Source organism: Squalius cephalus (genome assembly GCF_949319135.1).
Source record: "Squalius cephalus genome assembly, chromosome: 16".
Lineage (NCBI taxonomy): Eukaryota > Metazoa > Chordata > Actinopteri > Cypriniformes > Leuciscidae > Squalius > Squalius cephalus.
Window position 1 is genome coordinate 32,675,228 of NC_137137.1, and position 19,100 is coordinate 32,694,327.

General features: G+C 37.6%; 1 protein-coding gene across 4 annotated transcripts in view; it reads right to left on the reverse strand.

Moving 5' to 3' along the window:
* Positions 1-19,100, reverse strand: part of cabin1 (calcineurin binding protein 1) — a 146,126-nt gene that overhangs the window by 49,953 nt on the left and 77,073 nt on the right. For all 4 annotated transcript variants that reach the window (XM_079896190.1, XM_079896189.1, XM_079896188.1 and 1 more), the window contains 3 exons: positions 13,828-13,991; positions 12,448-12,544; positions 9,803-10,537 (listed from right to left, as the gene is read on the reverse strand). In XM_079896190.1, coding sequence (XP_079752316.1) covers positions 9,803-10,537; positions 12,448-12,544; positions 13,828-13,991 — 996 coding nt within the window. The remainder of the gene's footprint in view (positions 1-9,802; positions 10,538-12,447; positions 12,545-13,827; positions 13,992-19,100) is intronic.

The following is a 19,100-nucleotide window of genomic DNA, read 5'->3' on the forward strand; positions in this document are numbered from 1 at the left end:
CCTTGTAACCAATCAGATCAACGTGTGATCGTCAACCAGTGGATCTCTGAGCTGATGTGAGTGAGTGGAGGCGGGGCTCATTTGCATATTCATAGAACCACGTATACTAAATGAGGCAAGGGTGTCGAGTTACATTCAAAGATTTTTTTTTCAAGGAAAAAACTTTAAATATGTAATTTTGGTGATCAAAGATGAGTTTTAAGGGGTAAAATGATTGACTACAGGGGGACTTTTCCCCCCAAGATATTCTATAAAAATTTGCATTTTGTGTTCCACCGAGTCAAACAGGTTTGGAACAACATGACGGTGAGTAAATGATGACTGAAGTTTTATTTTTCGGTTAGCTATCCCTTTAAAACATGGCAAACAGGTTGATTAGGCAAATTCTGAAGCTCTTATTGATTTTTTGGATCCTCCAAAACTTGACACACAGAGGCTGATGGGTTATAGAACAAAATGACCTAAAAAGACCTCTCACTGGAGCGCTCGTGGCCATGGCAACCGAAGGAGCCGGCTGAGATTGGGCATCCCTGGTGTCTGTTTTATATCATATAGTTGGAGCACGGTGCTCTCTTTAAACAGTGTGTGGGAGAGAGACAGAGACACCTTCACTAATCCTAACCATTACTACATAATCTAATCCTTTAAAATATAAGAAATAATCTCATTTCTGTGACTGAACGCTCAGGAAGATAACTCAGGGTGGTTGTAGGCAGTGTTGGGGTAACTCAGAGTTATGTAATCTGATTACTTTTTCAAGTAACTAGTAAAGTAACATTATGTTTTCAATTAACGACAAAATATCTAAAAGTTACTTTTTCAAATAAGTACTTTTTCACATTTATTGACTGTCAGCTCTCCTGTCCCCATGTTGAGAGAAATAAAGTGAGGTGTGTGTGTGTGTGTGTGTGTGTGTGTGTGTGTTGGTTATTTTAGTTCTAGACTAAATGTGAACATGCATTTATCATCTCACTTGCACGAAAACATTCAGTATTCCTCAAAATTAATAAAAACAGTGAAATGCAATATCAGGATTTTATCAGAAACTATATTAAATTACACAAATATACTTTATGTATTTAATCTCACTTTATTAACCAATGTCTTAGCTGCTGACCTTCAATGATCTAATTCAACCATACTAATAAGCAAAAATGACTTTAGATTAGATTTAGAAATAAGAGTGTTGAACAACTTCTCCTGTATCCTATTGTTCTTTAATCCAGAATAGCAGAAGCTGAAAGGTTTGTTTGAGCAGCGCCCTCTACTTTACAGGAGTAAATATGCATTTCCATCAGCCTGAGGCTTATTCACTTCACTTTTGGTGTGAAAGGGGCTTAACATTTGCCAAAAATAGAACTTTTTTTGATTTTATTAAAAAAAACAAGCAAGCAAGCTCAGCCCAGGTGAGAAAAAGTAACGCAAAAGTAATGTAACGCATTACTTTTCATAAAAAGTAACGCTATTAGTTACTTTTTTTGGGGAATAATGCAAAACTGGTCGTAGGTGACTCGAACACTGGACACCAAATGCCCAGTTAGCATGCTCGCTAATGCTAATGTTAATCTACATTATTAGCCATTTCTAAAACTCACTTCAAATTGTCCTACACTCAATCTAGCAGTGTGTAGAGTCATACGTGTTGTTTTCGTGCAGGTTTAGGGCTGGTGTGCATGTGTGTATGTGAGTTGAGTATTAGGACTGGTTTCGCCGGTTGGTGTGGTGTGAGATTTCAGGCGTGTGACTCGAAAACACTTGCACAACAACCACTCAGATGCACAGGACTACATTCTCAGCAACAGCACACACGACACACAGAGTTTGAGCAGTTTAAAAACAACATCTGATGATGAAGCCTGACGTGTCCAGAGTCACTCACTCTTTATTTTTTTCCACATTTTACAATAATTAATAATAATAATCACCATATGTAAGCACTATTTCTATATGTAGGCAATTTTTTTTAAAAGGTTCAAAAGTTAGTAAAGTGTGTCCAAACTTTTATAGCAAGACTAGTAATGCACTGCAATACGTTTTTTACCGAAACACCAAAACCAAAACTAAAGTTTATTTAACAATGGATTAATGAAACACTTTTAGTTAACATGCCGACTACAGAGGTCACGCCACGTTAAAGATGGACTTTTATTTTTTTGAATGTCGTTATGAAACTGATAGAATTTAGTGGTTTTGTTCGTGCAGCAACTAAAAACAGCACAGACTAGATCTTGCTTCATCAAATAAAAAAAATCCACAACATCTGATAATGCCAACCCAGACGTGCGTCCGCATAGCTGACATGTTTCCCTGATGCTCGTCCACGTTCTGTGCATGAAATAGACACGGACACAGTGAAAAATGCATCAACGGATAAGCACTAATTAAACGTCACCATTTCAGTCAATGATTTTGGCCAAGTTGAAATTTCTGAATATTTTTGGTTGCTGAAATTTCATTGCATCACTACATACTGTGTCATAATTGCATCTATGCAGCGGTTGACCGGTCATCAATCTGAAACATGTTTTTTTTCCGCTCCAAACGTGCAAATGGCAACCATTTTTGTTTTACTCTGGTCGATCTCTGTTCCCGGAGTTGCACACAAACTCCATTGCAATAATTTCCCCAAATTTTATTTTGTGTGTGGAAATATTTAGTAGTATGTAAACAGGACGTTTACACAGTTTTGTGCAGGTATTTTTAATGTATCATTATTTTACAAAGCTAAAATCAAACTATTTTGTTTTTTTTGCTTTAAATCTCGAAATTATACAATGCAAATACATTTAAAATAAAAAACCAGCTCATGCAACATGTGTGTAACATCTTTGTTTGATTTAAATGCAGTGGTTGCCTCCAACTTAAAATGGCTAAAGCCAGTTTGGCGTGCAATAGAGCAAATAAAAAATAAAAATGAACTTAGGTTTTTTTCTGTGTGTAAAAAACAAAACAAAAAACTGGTATTGAAATCTATGGAAGCTTGTTTCCATCAGGGAATAAACCAATTTAAAAGATAATTGCGCCATTTTATCTATTAATTCAGATTTTTTTTCTCTCGTAATTGCGTTATAAAGTCAGAATTGCGAGATATAAACTCGCAATTGCGAGAAAAAAAAGGTTAGAAATGCGAGAAAAAAAGTTGCATTTACCATTTTCATTTTTTATTCGGTGGCAAAACAAGCTTCTATAGGAATCGTCCCACCAGCACAGACTCCTTCAGGTCTGCTGACATATCTCAATCCAGCATTCTAGGGTGAAAGATTTCCACACGCAGATTTCGCAACATTTTCACGCAAATTTGCCTCAATGACCAACAGAAAGCTGCTTGATTCTGTGTGATTTCCGTGAGCTGAGCTTCATACCTCACTACACTATTGGCAAAAGACAATGGACCCTTTTAGCCGACAAAATTTGCTAATGTGACCACACCTTGCTTGCAAGTGTTAGCTTTTAGCTATATTTATCACTTTAAAAGTTTTCTACAACTGAAAAGGTCAAAAGAGAACAGTCACAAACTCCTCTGCTTCTTCTTAAGTGCAAAAGGTTGTGGGTAATATTAGTCCAAAAGAACAAATGGATGCATATTTTGGAAAATTGCACCAGTGTCTCCAGGCACTTTTATAATAATACTTTCAGGGCCTGAATTTCAGTGCTTATAATGCATTCATTCACTAGCAATGTTTGTTGAATGAGTAAATTAATCTACAAAGATGAACAGATCAAATCAATAATTTGAAACATGTCGGTCAGGCTGCAATTTCAGGTCCTTACTTTCTACGATCTGGGACACACTAATCCAAATCTTGCATGAATACTTCATACTACGGAAAGCATTCAAATCAGGATGCATCCTTATTGTTTCTTTAGCAATTGCATAGAATGCAAAATGACGATTGAATCTGAATACATGGCTCAAGATTACTAGAGAAAGCTGTGGTAGATCTGGAGGTTCATGGTTCATGTTTAATCTCAGAGTTTATAGCCGCAGCAAAAGCCTTAATCCAGGACTTCCTGGAGCTTAACTGGATGTTCATGTTGTCGATTTAGTATGGGAAAACCTTTATGACACATGATCAACATGACGTGAATTGACATCCAGAGTTTCAAATGGGACAAATGAACCAGAAATGTGGAAATGTTTCTGAAGGTTTTCTGTTTTAGATGTCAAATGTGACCCTGGATCACAAAACCAGTCACAAGTCGCACGGGTTTATTTGTGGCAACAACAATACATTGTATGGGTCAAAATTATCGATGCTTCTTTTATGCCAAAAATCATTAGGATATTAAGTAAAGATCATGCTCCATGAAGATATTTTTAAATTTCCTACAGTAAATATATAAAACATTTATTTTTGTGAGTGAATGCAGCACAATCGCCAACATAAATGTACAACTTTAAAGGAGATTTTCTCAATGTTTCGATTTTTTTGCACCCTCAGATTCCAGATGTTCAATAGTTGTATCTCGGCCAAATATTGTTCTATCCTAACAAACCACACATCAATGAAAAGCTTATTTATTCAGCTTTCATATGATGTATACATCTTAATTTCAGAAAATTGACCCATGTGACTGGTTTTGGGGTCCAGGGTCACATATGAGGTTTTTGGTAACTTAATGCACCATAATGTCATGAAGGGTCATTCACAGTATTTAATCGCCAGACTAAACGGTTGCTGTTGGTTGCTGGTTGGCATTCCTACTTTAAGGTTTTTCCTCGACACCTTTTAAAATAAAGGTTTTTATTGGCATCAATGGTTCCATGGAACCTGTCCCTCAAACACAATGTTCTATTTATAGTGGAAATAGATTCTTTAGAAAATTCAAATGTTCTGAAGAATTAAAATGTTATTTTAAGAACTGATCACTGAAAGGTTCTTTTCGAGAAATTAATTATTTTTTTCTCTCTCTATGATAGCAGGACATTCAAAACTGTTTTACTAAAAATATCAAAATGAAATTTAATTCATAAATAAATAAAAAATGTCCATCATAGAATAGGTGTATTCAAATCATGGTAGGTATGAATTGCATTTTTAATGCATTTTAAAACAAATCATTGTATTTAATTTTTTTTTTACATTTTCACCACAACATCAAGATGCAATGTTTACCGAAAGTAAAGTCATTTGCAGTTTTTTAGAGGTAGAATTGAAGAATCACTAAAGCTCAACAAGTGAAATATCACCAAATAGCACAACATAATTCATAAATGCTAATGACTGTTGGAGGCCAGTGACAAAAACATCTGTCCACATGATTGATTGAATAAAGTGGGAGAAAGTTATTTTTATTACTGCTGATTTGGACTGAGTTCAGTTTGCATTTCCAGTGCGTTAATAACCGTGGATGCCATTATTTACGAGAACATACAACTGATTATAACTTACTTTATTCCATAACCTATTGTGCTGTCTATGGAGGAGGCACTTCATCACAGGCCATCAAATCAAAGCCCAATGTGAAGACTAATACAAAATGTAGGCAGCTTTATGATGCAGCCTTCCAAGATACTTCGCTTTAGCCAAATCCTGAGGCAGAAACACACATAACCTTTGCTGAGAAGGCGATCCAAGAATAAACTGCAATGAGTTTGTGAAAAAATAAATCAAAATATCTTAATAATGCACTATATATAGGCTCCAAACGAAGCGGATTGTTAAATCTTTCACGTACAACCGTTCCTCAATCAGAGGTAAAGATGTGCCGATTTGAACAGCGAGTCAGTGTCCAGACGCCACATTAAAACCTCTCTCCCTTCCACTGTCATCTCAATCAGAGAGTTAGACACTGCTTCACAACAAACAACCACAGAATACACACACAAACATTCATGCAGAGACAAGCACTACAATTAGACTGAGGTAGACACACACACACACACTCAGAGAGCAGATGCAATTACACAGGCAGGGGAAATGAGAGGTGATACACTGTTAGAGAAGTAGAGGCTGATAATGGACTAGATGAGTGCTGCGAGTGTGTGTGCGAGTGTGTGTGTGTGCGTGTGTGTGTGTGTGTGTGAGAACTGCCAGCTAGAGCCATTAACCTCTCATACTAATAACATACTTTAATGGCAACTTTGCTAGTTTGTTTTTTACCTTGACATAATTAAATACAGAGCTCAACACTTGATGACGGTATTGGGAAAAAGAGCACAATGAGACATAACCACTTGTTTTTTTGTTTTTACCAAAACAGACACATTTATAGCGTGAATTGTCAGGCTTCCTCTGCTTAAAACGCAGTATCTTATGAACTCGATTTTACATAATTATGAAGAAAATGTGAATGATGCTGGCCCAGTCATGTGTGTAGCTATAGTGCTGTGCTATAGTGTCTTCTGAGTGGGTACTAGGTAGTTACTTAGTCAAAAAGTCTCAAATTATTGTTTTAATTAAAGTAAAAAATTGTACTCCACAGCACAAACATGTGAGTAATATATTCACCATGAACTCAAGGGCATTTGAGGTTCTGTGAGTAATAAAGCCAGAAGCCAGTCCTTTAAGACCTCACTGACTCTTTGTGAATTCTTCTACAACAGCGTACTTGACTCAGCACTGTGATGACAAATGTTATGGAGCTCGTGTGCTACACTATCATTAGCTACACCAGTAATTTTCCACAGTTCCATTTGTATTCAATTGGCACTCTCTCTCTCTCTCCCCCAGGGATGCCTTAATGTCCCTATAATATAACAGTATAGCTCTATCGCACATGAATCAGGCATCCCACTTCACAGCGGGCTTCGTGACTAAAAGAATTACTTTCCTATTATGTGTATGTATAGTGCTGTCTACATTAAGGACAATAAAGTTAAATCAATCAATCAATTTACTAAGGCAAGCATTAATATTACTATTGTTCACATTTTGGTTTGTTCAAATCCCTAACCAGAAGTTTTACATGTTTAACTACTAAACAGAACATTAGCCATTACAATCAAACTTGTAATAAACTTACAATGGAGGAACTGAATCATATCTAGAGACCAGGGGCCAGATTCACAAAAATCTGACCGATCATTGTTTACATTAGTCATTAGTGTCACTTCAGAGTATTTGTGCACATCCCTAGTACTAGTGCAGAGTTTCCCAATAATTACCTAGATCTGTGCCGCCACAGTTTCATAATGAACGGAAAATCATTTAAAACTTCTCATTAACAACATGAAAGGTCTCTAACATTGTTTGCGCCATTGCTTTGGCAAAGTATCTGTCAAACGAACTACAATTGAAAGTGCGATATGGCTTTGTGCCCTTATCAAATTGCAAGAAAAAGATTTAAAGAAATAAGTTTAGTCTATTGCGCTGCGTGTTTAAAGGGGTGGTATAATGCCCTTTTCACAAGATGTAAAATGTGTCTTTGATGTCCCCGGAGTGTGTATGTGAAGTTCTAGCTCAAAATACCCCACAGATATTTTTATATAGCATGTTAAAGTTGTCAGTTTTTGAGGGTGAGCAAAAACGCATCGTTTTTGTGTCTGTTCCTTTAAATGCAAATGAGCTGCTGCTCCCGGCGCAGGGGGCGGAGCTTCAAGAGCTTGTGTCCTTTTACCTCACACAAACATGCACTGAAAATTTCAAAAAGTTTCAGCCTTTCATGTTCAAACTGAAGTCAGATGATGTCAACGGAGTCAATGATGGAGAGACTCAAGAAGGAGTGAAAACATGTAGAAGCAACAGGACGTTTCTGAATGATTAGTTGATGAATTTATGCAGCTTATGTGCAGTTATCTTCTAGTCATTGATTAGCATATTCTGTCTTGATAATCTATAAATCGTGTTCAGGGGGTGGGGTTTATGTAAATTCTAGGGTTGGTGATGTCACCACCACTAAAACAACAGTGTGAATCTAATGTAGACTAAGACACTATATCACAACTAAAAAGAAGGTTGAGTCTCCCTTTAGAGTTCAGGTACAAGTAGGGATGGGTACCGAAACCCGGTATTAAATGGGCCTCGGTGCTGAACTTTGAACTTTGAACTTTGTGTGTGAGAGAGAGAGAGTGATCTTTCACGCGGAGCCACGGCGCGCACATCACAACAGCCCTGCTTAATGAGTGACGATGAGGACAGAACTAAACATTCACAAGGTTACACTTTAGATCTTTGATATCAAACTCATTTTATTTTAGATTTTGTCTTCCAATGCTTATAAAAAAGAAGATACTTGATGTATAACCATTAAAAACTAAAGCCGCATTCTCTCCAACGCAACTTCCTTCCCTTCACAGCGGTGCACTGTCATTTCTCCCTAAAACCCAAACGTAACGTCAGAATCTGCATGATCGGTGATTGTTGTAAAATGTAGTCTATACTGTTGCTAAACTGCGGGATGCGTTTGATAATAAAAGGCTATTAAAAGTGCCAAAATTGACGCAATAGACGCTGTTCCAAATGCGGCGCGCGCTCCGAAACACACCGCAACGAGACAAGCAACGTATATTTTGGGCTTTGTGTGCGCATCTAAACGATCAAATATACACACAAATATGTCAAAATTGCTTGGAGATTCACTTAAACAGTTTATTCAATTAAATACAGTTTATGTCTTAAATGGGCGTAAATGGTTGGGAGAAAATATGATGCGTATGATTAGATCTGCATTTGGTCTTAAAGAGGCAGCAGTCTAATAAACCTGCTGAAGATTGCTCCATTAATGTGAATCAAACAACAAAAGGCAAAGAGAAAATCAGTCACAGCTCTTGGATGAATAATTTTGGCTTTTATAAGCTTTAATCTATCTATGATAAACTATGCAGTGTTATTTTATTTTAAACTATGCAGACTTTATTAGATGTCTTTTTAGCCCATATTACTCCTGAACAGTAATGTCAGTAGACATTACTGAAATTAAAGCACTGGGTATATAATTTGTATATTTGATTTATTGTATACTTTGTTTTTGGTGTCCTATGTCTTCTGAATATAAAACACAAAAGCCTGCACCCTTCTGCATAACATACATGTTTTACTGTATTTGTTCAGTTAAAGCATTGCTTTTTCTTTTGCTATAGATATTTATTTAACATTTCAAAATATAAAGCAATATTAATTATGTTCTAAATTATTTTTTTCCCTTTTTTTAATATAACAAAAAGAACCGATAAGAATACCGTTAAAGTACCGGATCGATAAGGAGTATCGGTAAGAGTAGTAATAAGGCGGGGTCATTTGCATATTCATAGAACCACGTATACTAAATGAGGCAAGGTTGTCGAGTTACATTCAAGATATTTTAAAGCATGAAAAAGTTTTTTTCAAGGAATTTTTTTTTATATGTAATTTTGGTGATCAAAGATGAGTTTTAAGGGAAAAAATGATTGACTACAGGGAAACTTTAAGCCCCAGAATGTCATAGACTTAGACATGGAGTAGTCAACAAGAACACCCAAGCAAACACATAGCAAAAAACAATTACCCAGAACACTTTAGTAACCGCAGAGCGCTGCACTGGAAACCACCTGCAATAGACTTGTGTCGGCTTATTCTGCATGATCAAACACCACATACATTTTCTTCAGAAATCTAGTTTAGCTTGCTTCACACGGATTGATACTGAGTCCGACAACAAGCTAAGACACATTTTTCACTGATAAAACATTTGTCCTATGGTGTGACAGATTTCTCGGACTTCCCCTCATCAATCAACAAACGTTATGGGATTTCCCCCTGAAAGTGGTTGAACATTAACCTGGTGTCACCAGTTTCTTTTCCGACAAGCTTTCAAAGAGCCACGTCATGTTTAACTGAGATATGACATTGCAACACCCAATGCTATTTGCATCCTTTCTCACCTGTTTAATCAGCATGTAGGTCTCGGACATGATCTTCTCGATGCGCTGCAGGTCATAGGTCATGCCCTTCTGACCTTGCTGCCAAACCCTGTACGCATCCAGAAGCAGCGTCTTCCCAGACTCCACGTCATCCAGCAGTTTTCTCTTTCTGTTGGGTCTCTGTGGTAGCGTTAGCTCAGGGCTGCTGGGTAAAGGGTTGCTTGGCGTTGGCGTTGTTGCCATAGTTGGCGCTCCTTTAGCTGCGTTCACCTGATTCTGTAGCTGTAGCTGTTGCTGTTTAGAGCTAATGCTCAACTCCTCCAGCGACAACTCCGTCGCCCGACTGCTCTCTGGGATCTTATCAACCTCCTCCGCTACTGATTTAACCATCCCCTGCTCTTGTAGGACAGTGTCAATTGGCGTTTGAGGGTCTCTGAATTTTGAAGCACCCGGCCATAATCCCAAGCCGAGCTCCATAGGCTCTCCAAGTCCTGAAGTACCTTCCCTGGGGTGAACTGTGACCGCTGTCACCTGAGTCAAAGGCTCCAGAGAGAGCTGAAGTGTGGCTGAATGTAGTTGAGGAATGGCAGGAGGTCCGGTCTCGCTCCCGGTGAGCGTAGGGGTGTCGGGGAGTCCTGCTTTAGGCTGGCTGGTGTGTGAGCATTTGGGGTCTTCTGCAGCAGGAGGCCGGTTGGAAACATCCGCCGTGGTCATTTCACCCATAGAGGTGGTGGACGGTTTAGGAGGATCGCTTACCTGAGAGAGAGAGAGAATGAAAGAGAAACTGAAACACATCTTCACACTATAAATACGGCACAGAAGCCACAACTTAAGGCCAATTCACATCACACAGACAAACGCCAACAAACAAGTTGGCCGTTAGAGTTTAACATTTTATGAAAAATAACTCCCATGTTCACATTGTCCCAACAGACACCAACAAACACTGATTGAACATGGTCAGTCAGGTGAAAACAAACCCTGACACGGCAACACACACACACTGATCCAACAAAACCTTTAGAGACCCTGATATACTTTTTCATTCTTTGCTTTGAAATACCTCTGCATCTTTACAGTGTTAAACATGAAACTTCGAAACATCGAAATTACAATTTCCGATTTCTACTATAAAGCAGCTCTCCAGTGCGTTCATGTTTTACTCACGTCTAATCACAACGGACTGAACAGAAGAAATTAACCGGAGAAGAACGACCAATTACATCATTGTCACGCATCAATAGAGGGTATATGTGTGTCGTCACCGTTGGCTGGAGTGACTGCGGTTTCACACACTGAGTGGCAGAAAGTGGTTTTCAGCGTGAATGCCACGAAAAACAAACAAAACACATCTAAAACGGGAAAGAGCTTTGAGATTGACTGTACAACTACATTTGACAAGAAAGCCGAGGTATATTTTTACAGACTGCCGAAAGTTACAGAACAAATGGATCGCTGCGATTTATAGAAACAACTGGATCCAGGCAGAGAAAGGTGGATTTGATGTTATTTTGTGTCAATATGCCGGATTTAGGGGTAATATCATAACCTATATATTGTATTGGTATGTATTATATTGACAACTCATCAATTAAATATTTACCATCGTATATTCGGCATAATTGGATGTTTTTAAATAAACACTGACAAAAAACTATACAAGTTTTAGTGCGGGACGATATGATGATATGTATAACATTGATATAAGTGATCACCCGGATTTAGATCTATATTGTATTTATATAAAGCGTTCACAGGCAAATTTGCTTTATGTATTTCCCCGTCGTCAGGCTCATATAAATGTCAGGAAACACGATTCCTGGCGGCATGTCAATATCCACGGATCACTGGATCTTTGGTAAGTTGTGAGGAAAATTATATGGAGTCCAAGCTTTAGTTTAAACTGATAATCGTTCATTTTACTCTAATTTTCACAGTTTCCCCTATTAACTCCAGTCACTCAGCAGCTCTTCTGCCACTCAGTCCGGCTGAGGGAGTGTAATCCGGCGGGAAAGTGACCTCAATTCATACGCTCTATAATTTAAAGGTGTTTACCAGTGGGAGCGAACTTTTTCTGGAAAGTTTGCTTTGTGAAGCTGTTTTGATCTCCCTAATTAACTTCGCTTTGGCCTGATTTTGTTCGACACCTGTTCTTTGATTTCACTTGAAGTATATCGGAGTGTAGCTGTCACGTGTATAAAATCACTGTGAAAATGGCTAATCTTGATTCTGCTGAAAGAAAACAATACACGTGATGATATCTTCTGACTAGTGTGACACTAGAAGTGAGAAAGGTCACAAACGCAACATTTATATTTAAGTTTTCCTGCAATGAATCTGTTCTAACTTAGCAACGCAAAAACGTTTAAAGAAAGAAGCGCAGGCACCAAGTTGAGCGATGCTATCATTCTGTTCTTCGAGCAGTCAGGATGGCATTAGCTAATGTGTTAGCACAAACATAAGCGTATCCTTGGCTGTCAGAGCTGGCTTGAGTCTCATTTCCCAAACATGGCAGTGTCTCCATAGGGAACATATGACACCAAGGCCACTGTTCAGCTTGTATTTCTGGGGTATAATAAAACAAAACACACAATAAAAAAAACAAAAACAAAAATAAAACCTTCTAAAAACAAACCAAAAACAAATGAGAAAATTAGTTGTCATACCCCTGTGAGTTTATCCAGATTGTCCTCCAGCACTTTTACAGTGAAGCAAAACGCTCGCTTGGCCAAAACTTGTCGGTCCACATCTCGCAAGTACTTCCTATAACACACAATATATAAAAATATATGATATGTCTTCATGCAATGTTCCATATAATAATAAAAAAATAGGAAAACAAAAAGATAAAAAATGACGAGACTGCTGTATGAAATTTCGCATCGATTCACAAACTTCAAAAATCGATATTCAAAAGTGTTACATTTCTTAAACTTCGCTGTACTACTTAAAGTTATTGACATGTTAGATTGTTATTAAATCACAATAAGCCGCGAAAAAGGACACAGCCGAAGCTCGAGCACAGACGCATGCGATAATGCGAACGTAAACAGTTGGGAGCAAATCGGATGTGTAACAGTGCATTAGATCCGTGCATTTGTTCTTAAAGGGACAGCAGCCTAATAAACTATGGCAGTCTGTTTTGTTAATTTAATAAAAAACAGAAAATCACTCACTGCTTTTGACTGAATCACATTTGTATATTTTTTTTATGAATATATCAATTTATATCTAATTCATACAGTGTTTTAATTTTACATTTGATTATTCAAATTCGGCAGTATTTCTTAAGACATGTTAAATAAAACTAGGCTACTGTACGTGAAAAAAATTGTCCTATTGTTGCTTTATTTTAATTTTATTTACCAGTGAAAATGTTTTTATTTTTGTATCAATTGGTTTTACTGCTTTTGCTACTCTCAATTAGTTTTAGTACTCTCAGGGCTGCCTTGCTTTAATACAGAAGATTGTCAGTCATGTGTGTAATGATTGTAGTCCGCTTAAATGGCATTTGCTTTATAAAAACTAAAATGGGAAGAAAAAAACAAAATAGATTTCAAGGTTGAAAATTAATTCAGTGGGATTTTTTTCTACCGCAGTCAAATAAGAAAAGTAACAAAACGGTAAACTACAATCCGATGCATACATCGAATCGAAATTAGATTCAAAATGGAGAATTGATTTTTAATCGAATCATTACCTCAAGAATTGATTAACATTTCACAAAATTATTTGAATATGCAACTTTAGACGAGGATAATTTAACAAGGATTAGGCAACACTACATTTTAAGAAGTTAAGCTAAAACAATGGTGTGGGATTTACTCAGAAATTGCAAGTAAATTTCACACATAATTACATGTGACATTCTAAAGTAGAAAGACTAGTATAGTATTTTCATGCAGCATATACTATAATAACAATGTTTTATTTGCAACTTTTGTAAAAGTTTGTAAAAACATGTTTCCAGTGTACTTCCCCACTCCCTGTAATAAATATGCATTAATTAAACAACAAATCAATGAATTGAGATATGGTGGTCTTACTTTCCCTGGTCGGGGGTTCTCTGAAGCATGAGGGAGATTTTGAGTAATGTGTGGTGATCTTTCAGTTGAGACAGAACATCCAGCAACAGCACGATGGATCTGTTCATATGAGATGCAAAACTACCCGGACGATCGATCTCATCTACTGGAATACGCCAGATGCCCTGAGGAAGAGGAGGAGAGAAGAGGAGTTGAGGTATCAGGACAGCTTTAGACCCAGTGTTGGCTGTCAGATCGGGTCCCGTTCTCATTCGACACACAGGCCCATGGGAAAACCCATGCTACCAAGGCCACTGCTGAGCTTCTCTATACAGCAAAGTCCAGGAAATACATACTTAGAAACACAATCCAGAGCCTCAAAAACAACTTTCATCGTGCAAAACAAACCTCTGGGAAAGTCCATTAACATTCACAAGAGGTAAACATGCGACAAAGAATGAGTGGATGACTTCAGACACTTTAGTGCTCATAGGAGAAGGTAAAAATGAGAGAGGTGGTGCAGACAAAAGAGAAAATGAGAGAAGCTGAGGATTTTGATTGTCGTAAGGCCATCTGCTCTTGGCTCTTGATGCGCTGGTCTCCGGCCATGAAGAATATCTGCCCACTGATGAGAAATCTGTCTCAACCCACTCTCTCTCGATCCATCTCTCTAACCCTCTGCTTCATCTCGAGCTGTTCATCTTTCCCTCCAGTCGTGCTGGACTGAAAACAGCACACCAAATGAAGCTATTGACAGTGAACAGAGATGGCAAACTAAAGGCGGCGCCAAGAGGACATGCTCTAGTCTACGCAAGTGCGCAGACACTTCTAGTTATGCAAGCTCGATTTCACGTGGCACTGCATTCTGAAGCGATTGAAAGCGCAGTACGATGCATTCTCAGGATGACTGCAAGCGTGCTATAGCAGACATTAGCACAAACAACGGCTTTTCCTCTTTTAGATCAACTGCTGTATTGTCATAGTGGAGCAACAGTTTGAAGAAACTCGAACCGTCTCTTACCGTTCGTTTTATCGCAGAGCCGCATTAAAGTCAACGTGAAACACATTTTATTTCTATAATCGGGATATTTAACAAGAAAGACATTGGGCAGGGCTTGATTTTAATCATTGAGAATTGACTGAATCATGAAAAGTGGGTGATACCTACTAGAATTAAACCAAATGGCTGAAAAATGTCCAAATGTATCGTTCAAAAAGAATAATTACGATTTTTCATGTTTTTTAAAGAAGTCTCTTATGCTCACCAAGGCTGCACTTAATGAAAAACAAACTAAGGCCCGGTTTCACAGACAGGGCTTAGACTAAGCCAGGATTAGACCATAGATCAATTAGGACATTTAAGTAATTTTTATAAACATGCTTAGAAAAAAACATTACCGATGTGCATCTTAAAACTAAAAAGGCACTGATATATTTTTAAGATCAGTCAGTGTAAGTTTATTTCAGTGGAAACAGCTCAGACTTACATTTTAGTCTAGGACTAGTCTTAAGCCCTGTCTGTGAAACCAGGGGTATAAGTAGTAATATTGTGACATCTTATTACATATTATTATTAATTGTAATAATATTTCACCATATTATTGGGTGCATTTTTAAAAGAAATCAAAATAAAGCATCTTTTGTGAGTGTAAAGGACCTCTTCAAAATACACTTAAAAAAAAAATAATCGTAATTATTCCAAACTTTTTAATAGTAGTGTACAATAAATTTGAACAAGAATCCAATTTTTTGGACTATTGCACATGACTAATTATGCATAATAAAACAAGTAACATGATTTAGTAAAGTAAATAGGCTCAGTATTTGCATGAACAACGGAATGTGCTCTTGCAATACGTTGGACAAGCAATGGCACCTTTTTCTTCCAAAAAAAAAAAAAAAAAAAAAAAAAATAATTCAGCTTGATTTTTTGTTTTTACATTCAAGGGTGGAAAATGGAAGATTCAATCTCTACATGCTGGCGGGAATGAAACGCCCCTTTCTATAGCGTGCCAAAGACTTAGACTAGGGGATAGCTTTGAGTGCAGATACAAAGTAAATGAATATTAATGAGATGAACTAATATTCCACACGTAGGTCGCCGAATTTATGCCTACACACCCCGTCTACGGTACAACTAATCTGGTTGTTTGATGAGAAGGAGATGAAATGTAGTTGCAATAAACGCTTTAAGCATCCGTAGCAGCAGATGAATGTTATTCTGTTGAATGGAAGTGAGAAACAACTGATGACGTGGTTTGATGTTTGGTTGACCAATCAGTGGAAAGAGGCGATTCATTCCCGCCTACATGTTGAGATCGAATATTCACTCATTCATTCTCTGAACGTAAAAGAAAAATCGAGCCAGTTCTTGTTTTTTTTGACAAAAAATGACAAATGAAAAAGGTGTCGTTTCTAATTTTTCTGCTTTTAAATGAAATCAGCAAGTGATTGATGGGAAGATCCCCTGATTGCTCTGGTCGGGACGGTTTCATCCTTCAGTGGTGTGACCGTGTCTCCAGTGAGCAGAGAAGTAAACATCAGTCTGTTTTGTCTCTGCGGTCATGATTTCAGTGATGAAACCGTGTACCCCACTTTTCTGCAGTCAATTGCCCTAAAAAAGGACACTGCTTCAGTTTGGCCTGGCAGACGCCCATGTATGGACATGCAGACGTTCCAGAAAATGTAGGTAATGGCATTAGAGCACGTGAACACCGAGGAACTTGATGTAGGGGAGAGCTAAAATATGCAGGCGTGAGAAAAGAGAGAATCTGAAAAAGAAGGAAATGCTAATTAAAATGTCGGATGTTTCCGGAAACCTGGATGTTTATTTGCATGCGGAATGATCTGCAGCTGCTAGTCATCAAATTAAAAGCAGACTTGAGCGATTCGATCCAAAAGGCAGACATCAGGAAAATGAGAAGAAGAGCGGAGGGAAGGGAGAAGAAATTTAGCTGGTGGATTGATTAAAAAAAAACTAATAAACTTCATATTTTGTGAAGGGAGTTGTGAAACTCAGCCTACTCAAGTGTCACATGCACACGTTCAACCTTTGAATAGGCCTGTGTGATATACCGAAACAATTATTCGTTATTTTTCATCATTTTGGCAAAATTTGATTTACATCTCAATATTTAAATATGTATAAATGTTTCTTAATAAGAGGAAATGTAATTTCAAAACAGCCATTGCAGCCAATTAGGTTAAAAATGTAGTATTTCTGCATTCCAGTGTTATACTAAAATGAATAAATAAACATGATTTAGTGTTTCCTTGGTCATGGGCCACTCCAATGATGTCCGTATAGGTTGATTTAGTTTCGAAATTATGCTTTACGTGCATGATCTGAATGTCGTCATTCATTCACCCTCAAGTTGTTCCAAACCTGTATGAGTTTGAGAAACAAAAGATGATGTTTTGAAGAATGTTGGTAACCAAACAGTTGTTGGACCCCATTGACTTCCATTGTATTTTTTCCCCATATGGGGTCAATGGGGTCCAACAACTGCCTGGTTACCAACATTCTTCAAAACATCATCTTTTCTGTTCAACAGAAGAATCAAACTCATGTAGGTTTGGAACAAATTGAGGGTGAGTGAATGACGACAAATGATGAGAAATGAATCAGACTTATCGACTCTAATGCTGTTTTAAACTGGAATACGCCAGAATTCTGAATTTTAAATCAGAAACGTTAATACCCTCATACTCCCAGATTGCGAGACTAGTCTAATGAAATGCACTCTATGAAAATTAATGTCCAGATAAAATCATTCTGACATTAAACAAAATGGCTTAAAATATGCAATGAATATTCAATATATCACCCAGCCTTTCACAGGCCAGCATCAGTGGCTAATGCCGTAACACACAGTTTTAAATGTGAAACAGCAGTCAAAGAGAGATGCTGCCAAGAAGTGTGTGTGTGTGTAAGGGTTTTGCCCTTTTACTGCAGGGATTACCCAAAGCCCCTCCAGCAGGACACAGTACATGATGGATACGGGAAAGAGAACGAGGGGCGTGTCCTGATAGGTGGATCTGGGAAAGGGGCGTGTCCTGATGGGTGGATCTGGGAAAGGGGCGTGTCATGATAGGTGGATCTGGGAAAGGGGCGTGTCCTGATGGATGGATCTGGGAAAGGGGCGTGTCCTGATGGATCAGTGGATGGAATGCTATTAGACAGGTCTTTGGCACAGGACCCTCAAACCGCTGTGCCACAGTCCAAATAACATGGCTTTACGGCCAGATTACACACACACACACACACACACACCAGCTCAGTCGTTCCTGTGCTGCAGCAACTGTACTTCTGATCAGCATTAAAAGACATGGGTTTGCCTCAACTGTGGATTTCGCATTTATAATTTCCAGATAATGTTTATTTGAATGTTAATAGTATTGATTAATGTTAATAAAAATGATTAATCTCAGAGTTTAAATATGCCTGTATCTGCAACAGGTTTTCCTTTAGAAATGTTGTGCATTTAATTTGATGTTAACAAGTAAAGCAGTCCTCTGGTGAAACACTAATTTCAACAGTTACAAAACAGCAAATTACTTTACTTTTCAGTTGCAACTGCATTGCAAATTTAATGATATATGATATATACATTTTTATAAAGCTTGTATATTTAAGTTAAGTAATTTCACTTAATTGACAATTAATAGGTCATTTGCATTGCCATTTAAGTGAAATTATTGAACTTAAATATACAAGCTTGATAAAAATGACTATTTTAGAAGAAAATTTCAGATGGCACTTAGAGGCTTTTGCATCTGAACTCTTCATATGTAGTCATAAAGAACAAAATGTTTGAGTTTTAACTTGTGCAAAAACATTTTTTTTTCTTTTTCATGTGAAAGTGTGAAACAAACAGTCCTTTCAGCAACTTGCTTTGCACTTTGGCTTTGGCAGTTATGATAAAAACTACAATCATTGTGGCTATTGTTGTTGTTGGAAAGACTGATAAGACTGATTGTTTTCAGAAAAGGACAGGCATAATGAGAGTGAATGGTATGACCCTTCCTCTTTCAAAGGCTTGTGTTTGACGAGAAAATGCTGTAATTTGATACACAGAAAGCCTCATTCATTCTCCATTTCTTTTTTTCTGGGAATCCCCACACATCTAGAGGAAACATTTGAGAACGCAAATGAATAATAGACATGTTCATATGATTTTGGCCATTAAAAAGAGAGTGAAAGCTAAAAACAATGCTTGCACAGCAACCAAAACTCACTGATGCCTTACAAGGATGAACCCAGCCCATCGTCCGCTTCTGATTAGCATATTTCC